This window comes from Aegilops tauschii, chromosome 7 (genome assembly GCF_002575655.3).
Source record: "Aegilops tauschii subsp. strangulata cultivar AL8/78 chromosome 7, Aet v6.0, whole genome shotgun sequence".
NCBI classification, from domain to species: domain Eukaryota; kingdom Viridiplantae; phylum Streptophyta; class Magnoliopsida; order Poales; family Poaceae; genus Aegilops; species Aegilops tauschii.
This window is the reverse complement of record NC_053041.3, coordinates 182,662,777-182,686,114: the sequence shown is the minus strand read 5'-3', so window position 1 is coordinate 182,686,114 and position 23,338 is coordinate 182,662,777. Positions and strand designations below refer to the sequence as shown.

Below are 23,338 nucleotides of genomic sequence, written 5' to 3'. Positions count from 1 at the left end.
GGACTCTTGCCTTGCGGGCAAAACCGACTTTGAGGAGGCTTTTTCTCCAGGGCTCAACATATAAATAGAGGGGCAGGGCTAGCACCCAAGACACATCAAGATTCACCAAGCCGTGTGCCGGCAACCCCTTCCCCTCTAGTTTGTCCTCCGTCATAGTTTCCGTTGTGCTTGGCGAATCCCTGCGGAGATTGTTCTTCACCACTACCGTCACCACAACGTTGTGCTACAGGAACTCATCAACTACTTCGCCTCTCTTGCTGGATCGAGAAGGCGAGGACGTCATCGAGATGAACGTGTGTTGAACGTGGAGGTGTCGTACGTTTGGTACTTGATCGGGACGGACCGTGAAGGTGTACGACTGCATCAACCGCGTTGATAAACACTTCCGCTTAGCGAGCTTCAAGGGTATGAAGATGCTCTCCCCCTCTCGTAGATACGCATCTCCATGGATAGATCTTGCGTGTGCATAGAAATTTTTTGTTTTCCATGCAACATTCTCCAACAACCAGCGCAACCGAATAGCAACCGCCGCCGATGAAGAGTAGTGTAGATTAGAAGAATCCAACCTGAAGACACATGAACATAGACAAACGGCGACAAGATCCACCAAAGACAGATCTGCCGGAGACAAACCTCCACATGCCTACCAACGATACTAGAAGCACCATCGGAACGGGGCCTAGGCGGGGAGAACCTTATTCCATCTTTAGGGAGCCGCCGCCGTCTCGTCTTCCTGAGCAGGACACAAACCCTAATAAAACTCGAAGAAAGATATAAAAACGGAACCCTCCCACGGGCAAGGACCGGGATCCACTCCACTCCAATCACATGCCATACTATTTTTTTTCACAGAAGAACTGTCAAATTCATTGATTAGAAAGGGATATTTGAAAAGCACCCCTGTGACGCCCCCGATTTGACCGTACACTAATCATACACGCAAATGTGTACGATCAAGATCAGGGACTCACGAGAAGATATCACAACACAACTCTAGACAAAAATAAAATAATACAAGCTTCATATTACAAGCCAGGGGCCTCGAGGGCTCGAATACAGAAGCTTGAATACACAAGAGTCAGTGGAAGCAACAATATCTGAGTATAGACATAAGTTAAACAAGTCTGCCTTAAGAAGGCTAGCACAAACATCAACGATCGAAGAGGCAAGGCCTCCCGCCTGGGACCTCCTAACTACTACTGGTCGTCAGCGGTCTCCACGTAGTAGTAGGCACCCTATGGGTAGTAGTAGTAGTCGACAGGGTGACATTTGGCTCATGGGATCCATCATCTGGTTGCAACAACTGGAAAGAAGAAAGAAATGGGAAGAGGGGTAGCAAAGCAACCGTGAGTACTCATCCAAAGTACTCGCAAGCATCAGATCTATACTAAGTATGCATTGGTATAAAATGGAAGGGTTGTAACTGTGAATTGAACTGCAGAATGCCAGAATAGAGGGGAAGGCCTAGCCTATCAAAGACTAGCATCTTCAAGTAGCTCCAAGCATCTTGCCGCATATAGAAGAGTACAGAATAGCATATCAATTAACAAGCATGTTGTAACATTAATGTCCAGAGATCCTTCCTTGACTCCCTACGAGAAAGCAATCCCGGAACCAACATATCCATCACATGTCTCAAGTATCAATTTTTAGTTGTAATATATTAGGATACAAGTCTGAACGTCCATTACCGTGGACACGGTATTTGAATATATAACTTCCCTACAGGTTTGCACCACGTTACCCAACACGCGTGATTACTCTAGCCGGACATAGTTTTCTGAGTTAATGCCCGGCCTCGGAAGATCAACACGTCGCAGCCCTACCTAGGCTCAGCAGAGAGGTCCCCGCCGGTCTACATCCTAAGTGCTCTGGGGTCTTGGGCCCATCGCCCGTTGCACTCCGGGTCGTTGCGCACAATGTGGATACCAGCACCGACTCGGATGGACAGCACAATCCGACTGTGCCACCATGCTGAAATGGACGTCTGACAAAGCTTCGGTTGATACTGCGGCGCCGAGGCCCATAACTATTCTTGCGTGGTGGTTAGTGCGTAAAGGCCAAAGGTCAACTCAGAACAAATACCCAAACCTGTTAGTGCATTGGGGGCTCGCGGAGACAAGCAGAGACTCACGATAATGTGACCCCGTCGCCCCGTCTCGTGGACTTACAGAAAGGGCCCAGAATGCCCGGCTATGCCTTGTAGAAAACTCGCGGGTGCTCTACGGGCCTGCCCGACTTTCACATCAACTCACGGGTATCCCTCAGGGCCGACCTGACTTAAACAAAGGTCTCAAGTAAAGTCCGGGTAACCATGTGTCCAAAACATCAAGGGGGAAAACCCGAGGAATCACCCTCGGTGGATTCCACTCGATGTAATCATCAAGGTGAACATGGGAGGAATCACCCTCAAGGTCCACACTTGAGAGGTTGCATGATAGAGCCGTATCGGGAATGGTGAAGGAGAAATCACCCTCGTTGACCACGATCGAATAGCTACACTACAGAATTATCATCAGGAGTGTGTTACGAGGTATCACCCTCGGCACTCGATAGTAGCTCTGCAGAGTCGAGCAACAAAAGGGGTGTGATGTGATGTGAGGTGTCGGGCTCTGGTCGTCGATCACGTTGATCGAGTCGTCGATGATGAAGCAGGGGCAACAAGGACAAGGTGGGGGTCACTAATGGATCACTAACCAACCTATACTAAGCAGGTAAGGTACAATGTGCAGGTTACAAAAGTAGGCTATGCATCAGAATAGGAGCAACCAATTACAGTAGCAAAATCTAATGCAAGCATGGGAGAATGGAATGGGCGATATCAGGATGATCAAAGGGGGGGGGGGCTTGCCTGGAAGCTCCGCTAAAAGGGAAGAAGGGTCGTCGTTGACGTAGTCGATCACAAGGGCATCGACATCGGTCTCGGGGTCTACTGGAGAGAAGAGGCGGAAGAAACAGTAAACATAGAGCAAACAGATACATGACAAGCAATAAGCAGCGCTAGGGGTGCTCTAACGCGGTGCTACATGATACCAGCGAAGGGGGAAACATCCGGGAATGTTTTCTTGAAGTTTGCATTTTTCGGGCAGACGAGCCGGAGGGGGACGGTTCCATGTTCCCTATGCTAGGGGCATGTGGCACATGAACGGACGGCGTATTCGGATTCGTCTCGTCGTTCTGAGCAACTTTCATGTATAAAACTTTTTAATCCGAGCTACGGTTTATTTTCTACGAATTATTAAAGTTTTAGCAATTTCCTGAAATTATTAAATTCGACAGAAAAATGAATAATGACATCAGCATGAGGTCAGAGTGATGTGAGCAGTCAACGGGATGTTGACTGGTCAACCTGACAGCTGGGGTCCATTTGTCATAGACACAACTTAATTAAACAATTTTAATTAGCTAACTAGTTAATTAGGGTAATTACACAGAGTTAATTAAGTTAAATAATTAATTACATATTAATTAATGGTTTTTTACATCTGTGCCCCTGGTTCCTTAGTCATACTCATTCATCCCCACGCTCTTAACTTTTGCTCACTTTTCCCCACTCCCTTGCCCGAAACCCTCAGAACTGGTCACAAACGGTGGATGCCGTCGGGTCAGTGCTTTGACTGTTAACTCTGGCGAGTGGGGCCGCGCTGACTGTGTCGCCTGTTGGACCTGATGAGTGGGGTCACGGCGGACGGTGCCGCTGTTAGCCCGTTGGGCCGTGGTTAGACTATTGGGCCGTGCGCGCGCCGCAACGACAGAAGCTTGTTATGCATGCACGACATGTCCAGCTAGCGTGCTATGCATGCACGTAGCTAGCCTACCTGCATGTGCCGCTGCCCGCCGCCACAATGCGCTGACCGGCCTCTTTTTCACGCGGGCTGCCACGGACGCAGGGACGGTTGCTGCCACTGGTTCGTATCATCTCACACGCGTATCTCCTCGATGTAGAGCATTGTTTCACACTTTTCGATCCACTCGCATATATTCAATGTGGCAATTAAAACCTGTTGGCAATTAAAGTGGCATATCGATCGACGCGGCTCGTTTGAACGTAGCAAATCCAAAGTGCGGCCGGTGCTACTCCCCTTCCCTTCCCCTTTCCCTATTTAAACCACCACCCCTCCACCTATTCTCCACACATCCATTTGCGCCGCCCCCTTCTCTTGTTCACCCAAACCCAGGGCACCCTCAAAGTGAGGCGAGGATGCAGTACAATGGCCCCACCTTTGAGCTCCCACCGACCGTGCCGGAGAGACGGTATTCAGCCGGCGTCGTCGTGGAGAGGACGCTCTGTGTGTGGGCGTTCTCACGCTGGAGGGGTGCAAGGGGGTTTGCCCAATGGTTCCTCCGTGCGGGCTTCGCCCACCTCCCGACGGGCTTGCCGGTGATGTTCCGACTGGAGGAAGTGCGTCCAAATTCCAGGACTCCACCGATAGGGCTCACCGTCACCTTCACCAACAGATTTGATGCGTACTACCTCCTCGGCAAGGTGTTTTGGTGTGGATGCGAATTCATCGCATTCACAACTCACAACATCTTCACAAACTTCGAATACATCTTCCTCACTCGCGACGGTATGCACAGCCTCCCCTACTACATCGGCCAGGATGGCATGGAGAGGAGGAGCAGTGAAGAGGAGGCGCAGTGAAGATGGTGGTGAAGGCCCGGTCTCGTGAGCTTGTCTTGCCCTAGGGTTTTAGGGCTTTTTATCTTTTATATATTTCTATCTTAATTATGTCGTTGGTTGTACCGTGAACTTTTAATCTATATTGTGTTATCCCCTAAGAACTATGTTATGCTTGCTACCCTTATTTGATATGCTGTTGGTTATCTGTGTTTTGCTTGCTATTTCTATCTTATTTGATGTGAGATATCGCTAGATGGATATGGTGCTGTACACGAGCCCTTCTGCTAAATCAATCAATGAAAGGGTATCCCTCAATGAAAACCAGCAAGTTTTGGGGTTAGCCTTGTAAAAATGGTTGGAGGGTAGTCCATTCGTCTTGTTATATTCATGGTGTGTACTTGTGTAGGTCAAGTTTAAATGGCCCATTTAGAGTAGGGTCAAGTTTTCGCACGCGCAGATAATGGACTAGTTGAAGTGTCAAAAAGGAAACTAAAGCTAGAAAAATGAGCCATGTTGATGTTGAAAAGAAGAAGAAAAGGTAATTTTTTTTGAATTGTTGGTGGCTGCTACCTCTTGAGCACTGCGTTGGTTTTCCCTTGAAGAGGAAAGGGTGATGCAGGAAATTAGCGTAAGTATTTCCCTCAGTTTTTGAGAACCAAGGTATCAATCCAGTAGGAGGCTACGCGCGAGTCCCTCGCACCTACACAAAACAAATAAATCCTCACAACCAACGCGATAAGGGGTTGTCAATCCCTACACGGTCACTTACGAGAGTGAGATCTGATAGATATGATAGGATAATGTTTTTGGTATTTTTGTGATAAAGACGCAAAGTAAAATAAAAGCAAAGTGAAAAAGCAAAGGCAATAACAAAGTGTTGGAAGATTAATATGATGAAGATAGACCCGGGTGCCATAGGTTTCACTAGTGGCTTCTCTCAAGAGCATAAGTATTTTACGGTGGGTGAACGAATTACTGTTGAGCAATTGACGGAATTGAGCATAGTTATGAGAATATCTAGGTATGATCATGTACATCACGTCCGAGACAAGTAGACCGACTCCTGCCTGCATCTACTACTATTACTCCACTCATCGACCGCTATCCAGCATGCATCTAGAGTATTAAGTTCATGAAAACAGAGTAACGCCTTAAGCAAGATGACATGATGTAGAAGGATAAACTCATGCAATATGATAAAAACCCCATCTTGTTATCCTCGATGGCAACAATACAATACGTGCCTTGCTGCCCCTACTGTCACTGGGAAAGGACACCGCAAGATTGAACCCAGAGCTAAGCACTTCTCCCATTGCAAGAAAAACCAATCTAGTAGGCCAACCAAACTGATAATTCGAAGATACTTGCAAAGATAACCAATCATACATAAAAGAATTCAGAGAAGATTCAAATATTGTTCATAGATAATCTTGATCATAAACCCACAATTCATCGGTCTCAACAAACACACCGCAAAAAGAAGATTACATTGAATAGATCTCCACAAGAGAGGGGGAGAACATTGTATTGAGATCCAAAAAGAGAGAAGAAGCCATCTAGCTAATAACTATGGACCCGAAGGTCTGAGGTAAACTACTCACACTTCATCGGAGGGGCTATGGTGTTGATGTAGAAGCCCTCCGTGATGGATGCCCCCTCCAGCGGAGCTCCGGAACAGGCCCCAAGATGGGATCTCGTGGGTACAGAAGGTTGTGGCGGTGGAATTAGGTTTTTGGCTCCTTATCTGATCGTTTGGGGGTACGTAGGTATATATAGGAGGAAGAAGTACGTCGGTGGAGCAACGTGGGGCCGATGAGGGTGGAGGGCGCGCCCTGTGGGGGTGGGCGCGCCCCCTACCTCTTGGCATCCTGGAAGCTTCTCTTACGTAGGGTCCAAGTCTCCTGGATCATGTTTGTTCCAAAAATCACGCTCCCGAAGGTTTCATTCCGTTTGGACTCCGTTTGATATTCTTTTTCTGCGAAACTCTGAAATCGGCAAAAAACAGCAATTCTGGGCTGGGCCTCCGGTTAATAGGTTAGTCCCAAAAATAATATAAAAGTGGATAATAAAGCCCAATATTGTCCAAAACAGTAGATAATATAGCATGGAGCAATCAAAAATTATAGATACATTGGAGACGTATCAGTGGCCCTATTCTGTATATTGTATGAACAAAAACAAGCTAATTTTTGAATAGTTTGTGGCCTATGCTATGGTTTAGGGCACCCTATGTTTTATGTAATAAGTATGCTATGGTTGCTACTTTCTATGTTATGGATGTATGCTTGCTACGTGAGATATCGGTAGATGGATATGGTGCCATAGCCGAGCCGTAGACATGCTCTCTAGATGGATATGGTGCCGTAGCCGATCCCTAGACATGCTCTCTAGATGGATATGGTGGCTAATGGTGCCACCGGACTTTATTTTAGACGTGGTTTCAGATGGACATCATGATCTACATAATTAAGTCTGACATGCTCTTAATAACAAAAACAAAAAGAAAAACAAAAAAAATCATGTATACAATATTTTCTTGCAACAAAAACATGTTTATAATACCCGCATGTCAAAAAATCAAAGTGTTGTGCCGTAGGCTATATACAGAAGAAAATTTCCACGATATGTACAAATAAATTTGACATGGGCAAGTCTAACAATAAATTGAGTTACCATCATGCACTATTTTTGTTCGGCATGGCAATAATCAAGGAAAAAAATAGAGCCAGCGCGTGCACTATTTTCTAGGCCTCTTTTATCTTTGTGTGCCTTCGACACTCAATGCAATGAGACGGCCCAACCAGAGCTTAGTTTCAATTTGGGCCCTAAAACTATGTTTTTTCTTCTGCAGTCGGTGTTGTTTAACGAAAATGAAGAAACTGAAAGTGTACAAAATTGACGAAACTGACATGATCCACAAATTAAGCAACACAGAGCATAGAGCACATGATCCACACATTAAGCAACACAGAGCATAGAGCACATGATCCACAAATTTAACCAAATCCTAGAGCACATGACACCACACTAATAACATCTCTAACGAGTGGTGACCAACAAGTAAGCAAATCCTAGAGCAACTACACAAAAATAAAAGGGATAAAATCCTAAAGCTATTAGATTCGCCTGCTTGTTCAATTAAATCATCTGCTTCAAGTTCTTGTTCATCTTCTTTAATTCCCCCTTCAGATCTGCATCCCAACTGTCAGAGGAGCACTTTCAGAGACCAAATTCGTTGGTGCTGACGGCATATTGAGCTCCCGGGTTGGGGCCCCATTGAATTGAATCCGCTTAACGTTGTCATCCAGCCATTCAAAATGTGTGCATTTTTTCATGATTTGAAACGAAACATGAACCCTAAATCCTAGATCGAAAAAGAATTAGAAACAAATAGAAAAATAAATCAGAGAAAAATCATGAGATCTAACCTGCCCCTCTAGCTTGCTCTCGCATTTCATGAACTCGCGCCCATAATTGCCATTCTTGACCTCCTTCGGAGTCAACCGTATCAATGGTGCAATGTGTGGGCAGTCAGGACATCGCTCCATGGGAAGTGGACCATACTGGGTCCACGAGGGGCGGAAGGCTGAAGTGGAGCTCGACATATCGCCCAAAGTCGCCGGAGAGGAAGAAGCAGAGGAGTGGCTCCTCTCGTCATCGGAGAAGAAGAAGCAGAGGAGGAGTGGCTCCTCTCGTCGCCGCAGAATAAGCAGCAGAAGAAAAGCGAGGCACAACCAACAAGTCTCGCGGATCGCCTCTCGCGGATCGCCCCACGATCCAACGATGCTGAGCCGTCCATGTGATCCAATGGCGCGGAGCCTGCACGCAGCCTACCCTCGGAATTCCTTCTAGAAGACCACATCCGAGGGCTGTCGCTTGGTGCTAGGGTATATGATCGGATGGCTGACATTCGGAGCTAGGGTTAGGGGAAACCCCGCGGGGTTTGGAGGGGTTTTGAGCTGGTCAACGGGGTTCCAAGGCTTTGACTGAGCATAACTAATTTAAAAACAATCAAAAAAATATGAAACCTTCGTCGTACATAGTTTTATAAGACACACTAACGAGGAAAAATACTAAACCTGGTATACAGACATTTATAAAAAAACCTAGCTAGCACGATCGAGGTCAAATGAGCACAATTAATTAAAAAAATCAAAAAAATATAAAACCTGCGCACAATGATGTCTTGTGTGACATGTTACCAACAAAAAATCATAAACTTTTTCTATGGACATTTCATGAAAAAACCTCCACACATATGAGCTATTACGTGCAACGTTTCATAGAGACCAAGGAGAGGAGGTAGGGTTCCCTTCGGTTTTTGAAAATTAAAAAAAAATCAAAAAAATCACCAAAGCTTGATTTCAAAGTGAATAAGAAGGATCTGAACTTAGTTTTCCATTTTCATATTCCAAACGTGTTTTTAATGGTTTTCTATTAAAGTATATTTTTTTCAAAAAAAATGTAAAAATATAAAGATTAATTCAATAAATAGTGATTCTTCGTATCTACACTATATAGATTGAATAGGTGTTAATAAAAAATATTTGGCTCATATGGAGTAGGTCCAAAAAAAACTTGATTACAAATGGGGCTGTTTACCCTAGCTTGGGAGCTCATTTGGAGCACATTTCTCATGACTACAAGTTTTACCACGCAAAAGAGATCGAATTGATCACCTAACGTTTATAATAGTTCAGCAAACTTTGCAACTCACGCCACAGGGGAATGGACTTCAAGTGTTGGTTGAAATTAAAAGTTTGCCTATAATTCAAATTTTGCCTCAGTTTTGTATTCTACCTCAAATTTCACATCAAATTACAAATAGAATTATTACACCTTACAAGTTTTCACAATAGTTCAAATTGATGACAAAATCCTTATTACAAATCCTTAAAGTTCAAAGTTTATGACTTGCATTCAAGTTCAAATTCAAATCTTTGCCTTGCTCCTCATATTCCGGGATGGGTTAACCATCTTGCTTCTGGTTTCCCTGGCTGGGATATTTTGTGCTTTTGAAAGCTTTGTCTTGTTGCTTCTGATCTTCACTTCTGGTGGTGGCGGTTTTGTTGAGCTTTGACTGACCGAGCAAGTGATGACCAGTTGACGGTCATCTGTGGGTTCAGTAATACTTAAAGGAACTTCAGACAAAATAACTTCCTCCTCTCTTATAGCTTCAAAACCTTCATAAGCCATGGTTTCAAATTCTGCATCAGATGATGGTTCAACCGATGAAGTTTCTTCCTCTCTAGGTCTTTTCTGTCCTGTGCCTCTAATTAACCTAGACCTGGGTCAAAGAGAAATAAGCTTAGCCATCGATAACAAATGCAAAAAAGGGAAAGGTTGCACATGTACCAAGCTGCTACTTCAGTTGCTTCATTCTCCTCTAAACTCGCTGCATTCTCCTGTGCTGCTGCATTCTCCTCTAAACTTGCTGCATGCTCCTCTGCCGCTGCATTCTCCTCTGCATTTGCTACTGCCCATTGTTCCTCTTCTCCAAATGATGCATCAACTGGATTGGTACAACGCCTAGCAATATGCCCTAGGATACCATATCTTTTGCACTTACATTGTTTTTTACGCGACCCTCTTCACCAGCTCTTATCCTATTTTTCCTTGGTCTTCCTGGTGGTCTAGTCAGTACAGGAGAACGGAGTTTGAACCCTGGGTCTACTATGTTCCATTGGTCTTTTCCCAAGAGTGCAGGCACATTTTCAGCATACGTAGCCCTAAATTTGGCAACAGAGAAATATTCAGAGCAATACTGATCAACTTCACCATCTTCACATCCAATAACAGTCATAAGATGTAGGGCATGTATGCACAGCTTCCCGCGAATCTACCATTGCCTACAGATGCATTCCTTGGTTGCAAGGTTCACTGGATATCTCCATTCCCTATTTTCACTGTCAGTGTATGTCACCTCAGCCTCGTATGTCGACGGTCGAATGCATTTCATCCTTAGTCCTCTTGCCTTGGCATGCAATGCCTTAATCAGAGATGGGAGCATAAGATGGCCAACATATTGTGTTTCTGCAATTATTTTACGAAGAGCTATCTTTATCATGATCATCTGCCTGATCTTATCAAATGCTTGCCACAACAAAAGCCCTTTCACTGACTTGAACTTTGCATTGAAACACTCAGCAAGGTTATTGGTCACATAGTCTACTTTGCAGATTTCATTGAATTTGCTTCTTGACCACACCTTTCCATGATGTTCATGTAACACCCCGCATGCAACTTGCCATATTTGTAACTCCGACTCTTGCCATTTTCGGCTATGTGTTATGATATTCCCTCCGTGGTCGGGTTTTGTCTTTCGTTTTGTATTTTTTCATGTCATGCATTTTCATATCATGTCATCATGTGCATTGCATTTGCATACGTGTTCGTCTCACGCATCCGAGCATTTTTCCCGTTGTCCGTTTTGCAATCCGGCGCTCCTATCTCCTCCGGTGCACCCCTCTTGTTTTCTTTCGTGTGCGGGTGTCAAACTTTCTCGGAATGGACCGAGGCTTGTCAAGTGGCCTCAATATACCACCCGGAGACTACCGGTCAAGTTTTGTTCCATTTGGAGGTCGTTTGGTACTCCAACGGTTAACCGGGCATCCGCAAAGTCCATTTGAGTGTCCAGCAAAACCCCCCTCCAAAACCAGCCCAAAACCAACCAAACTCTCTTCCATTCTCTAGGTTGTTCGATCACGATCGTGTGGGCGAAAACCTCACCTCATTTGGAGCCTCCTAGCTCCCTCTACCTATAAATATGTGACCCTCCCGAAATACAATCGCAGTCTAAACCCTAGCCTTCCCCCTCCTTCGCGCCACCGGACAAAGTCGCCGCCGCCCGGACATGTCCGCCACCCTCAGACGCCGCCCCCGCGCCAACCAGTGAACGCCGCGTGGCAAGCACCGCCGCGCGCCGCCGCGGGCCCGCGAGGCCCGAGGCCGGCCCGCCCGTCCCCGCGCCGGGCCCGAGCGCCACGCCTTCTCCTCGCCGCGCCGCCGCCGTGGTCCCGCGCCGCCGCCGCGCCGGGCGAGCTCTCCGGCCGCCGCCGGCCGTGCTCCCCTCCGCCCGTGTCCGCCGCCCGTCGCCGTCCCCGGCCGGCGCCGCCTCTCCCCCGCGCGGCGCCCAGCTCCTCCTCCCTCCGGCGACCCGCCGCCGTCGCCTCTCCTCTCCCGTAGCCCGTCGGCGAACTCGAGCTCCCTCCAGGGCGGCCACGATCCAGATCCACAGTAACCCATCGGTTGACTTTCTCCCCCTCCTTTTTTTCTCCAAGTCCTCATAATTTCATAGCATGTGCACCTGTTCCCGATGTCATAACTCCGTGCATGTAGCTCCGATTCGTGCGTGTAATATGTCAAATTGTTCGTATCGTGATGCTCTACATTTTGTTCAATTGCACCATGTTCATTAGAGCTCATCTTGATGCCCAAATCTCTGTTGGAAGAGGGCTAGTTGCTGTTATTCTCTGGTTCTTGACAGAACTTGGAGATTTGTTATTTTTGTATCATTTAATTTGTGCATCTTATGAGCATGAGCTCTACATGTGTTTTGAATTATGCCATGCCATCTTTCCAGTGGTGTAGTCCATGTATTTTTGTGATCTCTGTGGTGACTAGCACAAGCATGCAAAGCAGGCTCCGTAATATTTCTGATTTCAGGGACTTAGTGATTTCTCCAAGTCCTTGTCTGCTGTTATTTTGTTGCCATGTAAACTTGATGCTACAGAGAGATCCATGCATATTTTGGAGATGTTCAGTAAGGATGTTTTGTAGCTATAGTTGTAATTGATCCATTCCTGCAATTGTTTGCAATTATGGAGTGCCATAGCATGACTCAATCTTGCTCTATTTTTGCTATAAAATATTTCTGGCAGATTCTTAACATGATATGCAATTTTGCCAAGCTTATTGTAGTTGATCCATACATGCTATGCAATTGTTCTTGCCATGGTTAGCTTCATAAACATGCCATCTTGCTGTAGGTGTGCTTGGCTTGTCATGAATTGCTCTGTAGTGAGTGCATCAAGCTCACAAAGAGGCCTACACATTATTATTTCTGTCATGCTCTGTTTTCTGCTAAGTCTGAAACCTGACAACGAAACTTGCTATGTTTACATGCTTGCCATCATATCTTCTGGTCCTTTTTGGCTTATGGTCAGTAAGGGACTTTTGTCATGTGCGTTTAGTAGAACACTGCCATGCCTTGTTTTGCTATGTTAAGTTCCTGTATCATGTTGATTTCATGCTCTGAACGTTGCTACCTGATGCTGTTTTCTGCCATGTCCAGTTTTTCACCAAGTCTGTGAACCTGTTATCTTTTGCACTTTTGTCATGCTTGTTTGAGCTTGATATGTTGTGAACTAGCCGTATCTCAGTGTTCATCTTTTGTCAAGCATCTCCTGTAGATTACTTACATGTGCTTTGTTGCTATGTTGGGGTGCTGTAGCATTGTTGTTTGTTGCATTTTAAGTGCTATCTTGCTGTTTATCGCAGATTAGTGTCATTCTTGTTTTGCTTGCCATCTGCAAACCGTGCATCCGATTCCGGTGATCTTTATATCGATTTCGACCGAAATCATCTCACCTTTCCAGTGGCATGCTTGGTTTGCCAAGTTACTTCCATGTTCATCATTTTTCCTTCCGGAGCACGCATATGCATCGCATATCTTATCTTGCATATCATACATGTTTTGCATCATGTTGCTTGTGCATTTATCGTGGTTGATTGTGGTTCCGTTTGTTTGTGTTCTTGTCTTGGGTAGAGCCGGGAGACGAGTTCGTGAACGAGGAACCTGTCGAGTACGCTTACGAGGATCAAGCTTTCGACAACTCTGAGAACCTTGCAGGCAAGATGACCACCCCTCGGAATCACTTCTATCTTTGCTTTGCTAGTTGTTCGCTCTATTGCCATGCTCCGCTACCTATTACTTGCTATATCATGTCTCCCATTTTTGCCATGTCAGCCCCTAACCATCCTTTCCTAGCAAACCGTTGTTTGGCTAAGTTACCGCTTTTGCTCAGCCCTTCTTATAGCGTTGCTAGTTGCAGGTGAAGTTGAAGTTTGTTCCATGTTGGAACATGGAAATGTTGGGATATCACAATATCTCTTTTTAAATTAATGCATCTATATATTTTGGTAAAGGGTGGAAGGCTCGGCCTTATGCCTGGTGTTTTGTTCCACTCTTGCCGCCCTAGTTACTGATATACCGGGATTATGTTCCTTGAGTTTGCGTTCCTTACGCGGTCGGGTGATTTATGGGACCCCCTTGACAGTTCGCCTTGAATAAAACTCCTCCAGCAAGGCCCAACTTTGGTTTTACCATTTGCCACCTAAGCCTTTTCCCCCGGGTTTTCGCGAGCCCGAGGGTCATCTTTATTTAAACCCCCGGGCCAGTGTTCCTCTGAGTGCTGGTCCAAACTAGAGCCACTTGCAGCGCCACCTTGGGGAAACTCGAGGATTGGTTTTAGCTGTATGTAGTGTTCATCCGGTGTGCCCTGAGAACGAGATATGTGCAACTCCTATCGGGATTTGTCGGCACATTCGGGCGGCTTTGCTGGTCTTGTTTTACCATTGTCGAGATGTCTTGTAAACCGGGATTCCGAGACTGATCGGGTCTTTCCGGGAGAAGGTTTATCCTTCGTTGACCGTGAGAGCTTATGATGGGCTAAGTTGGGACACCCCTGCAGGGTATTATCTTTCGAAAGCCGTGCCCGCAGTTATGAGGCAGATGGGAATTTGTTAATGTCCGGTTGTAGAGAACTTGTCACTAGACCCAATTAAAATACATCAACTGCGTGTGTTGCCGTGATGGTCTCTTCTCGGCGGAGTCCGGGAAGTGAACACGGTCTGAGTTATGTATGACGTAAGTAGGGGTTCAGGATCACTTCTTGGTCATTGCTAGATGACGTCCGTTCCATTGCTTCTCTTCTCACTCTCATTTGCGCAAGTTAGCCACCATATATGCTTTTGCCGCTGCAGCTCCACCTCATTACACCATCCTTTCCTACTAGCTTAAATAGTCTTGATCTCGCGGGTGTGAGATTGCTGAGTCCCGTGACTCACAGATTCTACCAAAACAGTTGCAGGTGCCGACGATGCCAGTGCAGATGATGGCGTCGATCTCAAGTGGGAGTTCGATGAGGAACGTGGTCGTTACTATGTGTCTTTTCCTGATGATCAGTAGTGGAGCCCAGTTGGGACGATCGGGGATCTAGCATTTGGGGTTGTCTTATTTTCATCTGGATTTTGACCGTAGTCGGTCTATATGTTTGTATTTTGGATGATGTATGAATAATATTTATGTATTGTGTGAAGTGGCGATTGTAAGCCAACTCTTTATCCCATTCTTGTTCATTACATGGGATTGTGTGAAGATGACCCTTCTTGCGACAAAACCACTATGCGGTTATGCCTCTAAGTCGTGCCTCGACACGTGGGAGATATAGCCGCATCGTGGGCGTTACAGTTCATCCATGTACTACTTCACCAAAGGATTGTGAGCATACAACACTCTCAAATGGTGCTCATGCTTCCTCAAGCTGCATGTGTATGATGTTGGCCATAGGTTCTCATCATAAACTTTGCCTCTGAATTTCTTTTTAAAATTCTATGCTAGGTGTCGCATACATTCCCTATGTTCCACTCCAGGGAATGCAATTTCTACTACAGTTTCTAAACCCTTGCAAGCATCTGTGTGTATAACTAAACCTGAGGGTGTACCTATAATGTTGCGCATCTGCTGCAGAAACCAGACCCAACTCTCCTCGGACTCTACCTTCAACACACAAAATGCAACTAGGAATAGCCAGTTGTGTCCATCAACTGCAGAAGCTGATGCTAGCTGGCCTCTCCATCTTCCATTCAAATCAGTTGCATCGACAACCAAATAGGGCCTACAACCATTTAGAAACCCTTGCCAGCAAGCCTTGAAACAAACAAAAGCCCTCCTGAAGCACTCCTTCTCCAGTGCCTTCCCTTTTAATTTGTACTTAACTGTATGCTTGTCAATCTCTACAACACTCCCTGGACTACCCGTCTCCACTTCAGCTTTGAAGGTGTAAACCAACTGAAAACTCTCATTCCATGGACCATTAATCCTATCAAGAGCCCTTTCCTTAGCATATAAAATCCTCATGTAAGGTATATTAATCTTGTACTTCTCAAATAGCTTCCCATGGAGTGTTGTTGGACCAATTGTTGGTGTTTCCCTCACCCAATCCTAGATTGCATCTGCCACCCACCTAGTCTTTGCAAGCTTTGATTCTTCCTTCCCCCCTCCAGGTGGGCAAGTGTGCCCGTGTGGGTTGCTTTTTATCTGAAACAAAATGAAAAATGATGTCAAATACAATTAAGAAAGAGTACACATGATCTAAATATAGAATGGATAAATAATCTGATAAAAAGATTCAGTTGTAATACCTGAATCAATTTTCTCTTTAGCATAGTGGATGCATGCAACCTCCACCTACACCTATCATAAGGGCAATGAACAGTGAATCTTCCTGGCTCACTCCTATCAACCTCATAGGAATTTTCAGTGAGAATGCAATATGTAGTCACTGCATTACGACAGTCCACTCTCGATTCGAATACGGTCCCTGGAGTAAGCTCAGGATTTTCCCTGTTCCACTCAATTATTGGCATGTCCTCACCATCATATTCTTGTAAAACTAAGGAGTCAATGTTCTCCTCCCTCTCTTCATTGTCAGTGTCATCAAATCTAGCACGACTGCTAGGCTCCTCTGGATATTCATCTTCCACTGCCTGTTGACTGACTCTATCTACCAGTTCAGGGAATAGAATCTCATCCTCATCCATGTCAAGGCACTTCCTCATCAGGCTCTGCATCTACTTCTACACCAGGTGCAGAAGGGAGAGGAGAAGTGGCAGAATTAGCGGCAACCGACATGTTGTGGCTTTCAGAACCACTAGGTTTACTTGGTCTTGACCTACAAGGAGTGCGAGGATGCTTGCTATTAGCAGAGACAGATGATGTCTGAACACCCTTCCCCTTCGGGATACGTTGTTTGCGTGCCTGAAGCACACCGATATGGATTTTACCGAAACGGCTGTCAGCATTCAAACTAAATAGCAATCCCAAATGCTCATCACAAGTTAATGGGACAAATCTCTGCTCGGTACTGTCAAAATATCTCAGTTCAACAGCATCGACATCCACGGATACTCACAACAGAGTGCCTCACGGAAATCTGTGAATGAAACACTGGTTTCTACCACTTTAGGATAGAAAAACCCAGAAATCAGACACGGCTTAGTTCCACGCAGCTAGCTAGTTTCCATTCTAACCGCCAGCCGAAAAGCAAGTGCAGGATCAACCCTATTCGATTGAAATAAGATAAAGGGCGTAGTTAGGCCGAAAATTTTCAGATAAATTGCACTGATTCACGCCAACGGTGGTCAAATACAACCTAATTTACGGATCACCTAATCAATATGAGAGGAAAGCGATACTTACCCAGGTGGAATCCATGAATTATCCGCCTCTGATTCAACCCAATCATCTCCACGGTCGATGGGCCAGATGGGGTGCTCCCCCGACATCGCTTCCTAACCCTAGATGGGGAGAGAGGGTAGATGCGGCGGAGGCGGCATGATGGCGGCAGAGGTGACACGACTGTGGCGGAGGCGACATGACGACAGCAGAGGCGGCACGACGGCGGCGGAGGGGGCGGCGCGGAAGTTACTCGATATGATTCAGGTTACAGTGAGTGTCAGTTTCGCAGCCCCACTAGTTACCACGTAACGGTCAATTATGTGGACTCGGCCCTATGCGGCCCCACTCGTCAGAGTTAACGGTCAAGCCATTGACCCAACGGCAACGTCCGCTGTGACCAGTTATGAGGGTTTCGGGCAAGGGAGTGGGGAAAGTGAGCAAAAGTTAAGATCGTGGGGATGAATGAGTAGAACTAAGGAACCTGGGGCACAGAAATAAAAATCCCTTAATTAACTAGTTAATTAATTTATTATTATTATTTTATATTATATTGTTTTAATCTCTTTTTTGGATAGGGGCGTGGGCCCCTATGGTCTGCGGCCCACAAAGCCTTAGCAGGCGACGGGCGGGCGAACGGCGCAGCCACGGGCGCCTGATGGGGCGAGCCCGAGCGCGGGCCTTGGAGATGCGCCGGCGCGGGGGGTGGAGCGGGCAGGGCCGGCGAGGTCCTGGCAGAGTGCGGCGGCATGGCGCCGGCGTGGCCGAGCGCAGCGACGGCGGAGCAAGGGCTGCGGCGCGCGGGCGCTAGGGCGGCGGCGGTGTGGGGCAGCAGGCGGCGGCCGCTGGGAGCAGGACAGGGCAGCGCGGCGCTTGGCAGCGGGCGGTGCAGCGCGGGGTGGTGGACGGGGCCGAGGCCGAGGCCGGGTCGCGGTTAGGCGCGGCAGGTGGAGGAGCAGCAGTGGCTGCACGGCGAGGCGGGCAGCGCGGCACGGTAGCGGCAAGCGAGCGAGGCGAGCCGCGGGGTAGACGCGGTGGCGCGGGACGGCCGACGGTGGCCACGGGAGGGGGAAAGAGAGGTGGGCGGAGGCCTCACATGCGTGGCCGGGGTACGGGGCGGCTAGGCGCGATGTCGCGGCTCGGGGGAGATGGGGACGACGGCGGCGAGGTCCGGCGCGACGGGGAAGACGACGTCGAGCAGCACCGGGTGGCGGGGCGCGGTCGTCGGGGCGGCGCAGGGGGCAGCGGCGTCCAGGCGACTGGGCACGACTCGATCCCCCTGATCCAATCGGGGGCAGAGGAGGGGCGAGGGAGAGAGTGGGGAAAGTGGGGATCGGGTGGGGGTTAGGGTTCGGGGAGGTGGCCTGGTAGGCCAGAGGTAGCGGGGGTGGGCCGGCTGGGCCGCGGGGGTGGGCCGGCTGGGCCGCGTGGGTGGCCAGCTGGGCCTATTGGCCCAGTTGGCTATGGGATCTTCTTTTGTTTTTTTTGATTTCTTTCTCCTTTCTTTTATTTACTTTTGCCGTTTGACTTAATTTTGAAATTTGAATCCGAACGTGACTGAATCATCGCGAGGATAACAACAGTAATCGCGGTGACGTGGCGTCATTAGCATGGGATTACTGTAGCATAATTATCCGGGCGTTACAATTCTCCTCCACTACAAGAAATCTCGTCACGAGATTTTAGGAGGTAGAAGGATACAATGCGGGGAATTCCTCGCGTTTCCAAGTGGCTTCGTCTTTAGAGTGATGCGACCACTGGACCTTGAGGAACTTGATCGCCTTCTGATGTGTGTGGCGTTCAGCTTGGTCGAGAATGCGTACCGGATGCTCTTTATAGGAGAGGTCTTGTTGCAATTCAAGAACTTCATGATCCACTGCTTGGATTGGGTCCTTGAAGCAGCGGCGGAGCTGTGACACATGGAACACATCGTGAACCTGAGAAAGGTTCGACGACAACTCCAGTTGGTATGCCACTTTTCCACGCCTTTCGAGAATAGTGCAAGGACCAATATAGCGAGGAGCTAGCTTGCCCTTGATCCCAAAGTGGTGTGCACCCTTCATTTGTGTAACTCGAAGATAAGCGTTTTCGCCAGGTTGATAGACCATGTCTTTATGATGACGGTCATACTGACTCTTCTGACGTGACTGAGCAGTCTTGAGATTCTCGCGAATGACGCGGACTTGTTCTTTGGCGTGTTGGATAATATCCGGACCGAAGAGTGGACATTCCCCAGTTTCTGACCAGTTCAGAGGGGTTCGACACTTTCATCCATATAACACTTCGAAGGGGCCATCTTTATACTAGCTTGATAGCTATTGTTGTAGGAGAACTCAGCATACGGGAGGGATTCCTCCCATTTCTTGCCGAAGGAAATAACACAAGCTCGAAGAATGTCTTCGAGAACTTGATAGATGTGTTCAACTTGTCCCTGAGATTGAGGGTGAAAAGCGGTGCTGAAAGACAGATGAGTTCCCATAGCTTCCTAGAAACTTGCCCAGAATCTTGAAGTGAATAAGTTGCCACGGTCTGAACTGATTACCAATGGAATACCGTGAAGTGAAACAATTATGGACATATAGAGAGTTGCCAGTTGACTAGCAGTGATTGTTTCTTTGACGTCCACAAAGTGTGCAACTTTAGAAAGCCGGTCAATGACGACAAGAATAGCATCATTACCTTTCTGTGATTTGGGAAATCCAGTGATGAAGTCCATTTCAACATGGTCCCATTTCCATTCAGGAATAGAGATAGGTTGCAGAGTTCCAATAGGCCTTTGGTGTTCTGCTTTGATACGACGGCAAACGTCACCATTCAGCAACATAACGAGCAATGTCTTGCTTCATGTTTGACCACCAAAATCTCTGACGAATGTCTTGGTACATCTTGGTGCTACCCGGATGAATAGACAGAGGCGTATCATGAGCTTCGTTCATAACTTTTCGAGTCATATCCAGGTTGTCTTTTGAAGGAACCACTAGGTGACCTTTAAAGAACAAGGTGTCATCATCTTCAACAGTGAAGAACGAGGGCCTTCCTTCTGCGAGGTAGCGCTTAATCTTCTCAACTTGAGAGTCATACTTCTGCAGTCTCTTGATGCTCTCCACGAGATCTGGCTCGACAACCAGGGTATTGAGGGAACCCTGGGGAACAACATGGAGGTTCATCTTGCGGAACTCCTTAGGACGGGGAGCGAGTGCACCCGGAGGAACAATATGGAGGTTCAACTTTCTGAATTCTTCAACAAGCGAGGCTGAACTTTGCAAACCTCTAGATGGTTGCAATATGACTTGCGGCTCAAGGCATCAGCCATTACATTAGCCTTGCCTGGTGTATTGGAAATACCCAAGTCAAAGTCTGCTACGGTCTCCATCCATCTCTGTTGACGGAGGTTCAGGTCTGGCTGGGTGAACATGTACTTCAGAATTTGGTGCTTGGTGAAGATCTCGCAATGATTACCGAGAAGGTAATGTCGCCACTGTTTTAGTGCATGTATAACAGCAGCAAGCTCGAGGTCGTGAACTGGGAAGTTCTCTTCGTGAGGGCGCAACTGACGAAAGGCATAAGCAATCACTTTGTGCTCTTGCATTAGGACATAGCCTAATCCTTGACGTGAAGCGTCGCAGTAAATGACGAAATCTTCTTAGTATCTGGAGGGGCAAGCACTGGGGCAGAAGTCAGCTTGTCTTTGAGTGCTTGGAAACTATCCTTACACTTTTCGTCCACTCAAACTTGACGCCTTTGTGAAGCAGACCAGTCAGGGGCTTGGCAATTTTGGAGAAGTTCTCGACGAAACGACGGCAGTAGCTGGCGAGTCCGAGAAAACTTCTGACTTGCTTGACATTCTTCGGAGGAGTCCAATCGAGAATAGCCTGAACTCTCTCGGGGTTGACGGCAATACCATCCTTGGAGATAACATGCCCAAGGTAGGTCACTTTAGGAAGCCAGAATTCACACTTGGAATACTTAGCATATAGTTGATGTTCTCTAAGCTTTTCCACAACAAGTCGAAGGTGTTCAACATGTTCTTCTTTATTCTTGGAATATACAAGGATATCATCCAGATAAACCACGACGAACTTATCGAGGTATTCCCTGAATATATAGTTCATCAGACGAGAGAATTAGCTAGAGCATTTGTCAAACCAAAGGACATGACGGTGTACTCACCATAGCGAGTCACGAAAGCAGTCTTGGGAATATCTTCTTCACGAACCCGGATCTGGTGGTAACCCAACCTCAAATCAAGTTTAGAGAATATTGAGGAACCAGCAAGTTGATCATACAGATCGTTGATTCTGGGAAGCAGATAGTTGTTCTGAATTGTTGCCTGGTTGATAGGTCGGTAATCTTGGACCAAACGATTCATACCATCCTTCTTCTTGACAAAGAGAGAAGGTGCTCCCCAAGCAGATGAACTAGGATGAATGAAACCCTTGCTAAAAGATTTGTCGATTTCCTCCTTAAGCTCAAGGAGTTCATGCGGCGGCATCTTGTATGGCCGCTTGGCAATAGGAGTAGTGCCCGACATCAAGTCTATGATGAATTCAACAGCTCTAGCATGGGGTATTCCTGGAAGTTCTTCTGGAAAGACATCTTCGAAATCACGAACGACCGGAATGTTATCTATTCCCTCAAGAGGTGAGGCATTCAATGCATTCAGAACATATATCTGATTCTCGGCATCCTGAGCTGCTCGGGCTGAGTATTGGACTGTCTGGCTAGAAGGGTGAGTGAGTTGGATTGTCTTGGTAGCACAGTCAATCAAAGCATTATGGGCGGTCAACCATTCCATATCAAGAATGACGTCTATGTTGGAAGGTTTGAGTACAAAGAGAGAAGCCGAAAAAAGTAGACCTCCAATCTCGATTTGGTTGCGAGGGCATAACATTGTTGTTTGCCACTTGGATCCCGGAGATTGAATCGCTAAAGGAGTGGGCAAATTTTCCCTAGCTAACCCATGCAGCCGAGCAAATTGTTGGGACACGAAAGCATGCGATGCTCCTGAATCAAAAAGGACAGAAGCTCACACTGAATTAATGCGAAGGGTACCCATCACGATTGTCGGTTCCTTCTGAGCCTTTTCAGCATCGACATGATTGACATGGCCAAGTACAATAGCAGCCGGTATGATATTACGGTTCCTGAATCGGCGGTTTCGACAACTCTTCTTACGACCAACAGGAGGGCGTGGTGCATCCTGAGACTGACCCTGGTGACAATCGAGGGTAAGGTGTCCTGGCTGTCCACACTTGTGGCATAAGCCATCATTATGGGGAGGAGGCATAGCATTGAACTGTCCACTCTGAATCGTAGCTGTCTCGGCGGCAGAGGCAGACGAGGTGCAACATAAGACAGGCTTGGTGTTGGAGCAGGTCAATGATGAACATTGTGTGGGATCCAGACTCGACGTTTCTGAGCAGGCTGACTCGAGGGATGGGCCAACATCTCGAGTACGCTTGAGCGACTCCTAGTACTCAGTCAGACCAGTTTCAGTTCGGAAAGCTTGGCTGACAAGCGTCACAAAGTCTACGCAATCATGAGCAACAAGTGCGAGCTTTATATCGGGACGCAACCCTTCACAGAATTTCTCCTGCTTGTGAGCGTTAGTGCAGACGTCATCCGTAGCATAGCGGGATAATTCAAGGAATTTCCTCTGATATTCATCCACAGTCATTGTGCCCTGTGAGAATTTGCGGAACTCCTTCTTCTGGTCCATCAGACCTTGAGGAATGTATCTTGCACGAAAGGCTAACTGAAATTCTTGCCAAGTGGTTACAGTCTCTGCAGGCAACATACCCGTGTGGCTTTCCCACCATTGAGCAGCTGGACCCTTCAAGTGGAATGTCGCAAAGGTGACGTAACTGGCAGGGGCAACATTAGCTGACTCCATCTCAAACAGGATGTCACGAAGCCAATCATCAACATCCATAGGATTGGTGGAATTGCGGAAAATGGACGAGTTGAGGCGCACGGATTCTTGCAGTGTTATTAGGGCAGGCTGTTGATTAGCATTCTGGTTTGGAAACTGGGCCATTACCCCAGTCATAAACTGACGATTCAGCACAAACTGCTGCATCATTGCGGAAATATAAGGTGGAGGTGGAGGATCGTCAGCCATCCTGCTAAAAACATTAGGGAGCAGTTTAACAAGGGGTGGAGCAGTGTATGGAGTCATTCATGATGTAACTTGAACAATGGGCAAAGGCACAGTATGTACAAAACAGTAGTCATTAAAGACATACAAATACATATAC

At 47.0% G+C, this 23,338-nt stretch overlaps 1 protein-coding gene across 1 annotated transcript; it reads right to left on the bottom strand.

Moving 5' to 3' along the window:
• Positions 1 to 22,551: 22,551 nt before the first annotated feature.
• LOC141027012 (uncharacterized) lies at positions 22,552 to 23,118 on the bottom strand. The gene has a single exon (XM_073503922.1). It carries the CDS (start codon positions 23,116 to 23,118, stop codon positions 22,552 to 22,554), a length of 567 nt encoding a protein of 188 aa, XP_073360023.1.
• Between the last annotated feature and the right edge of the window lie 220 nt (positions 23,119 to 23,338).

What these genes read in the sequence shown, in the direction of transcription:
- LOC141027012 (XM_073503922.1), bottom strand. Translation starts at nt 23,118, where the DNA reads ATGGCCCAGTTTCCAAACCAGAATGCTAATCAACAGCCTGCCCTAATA.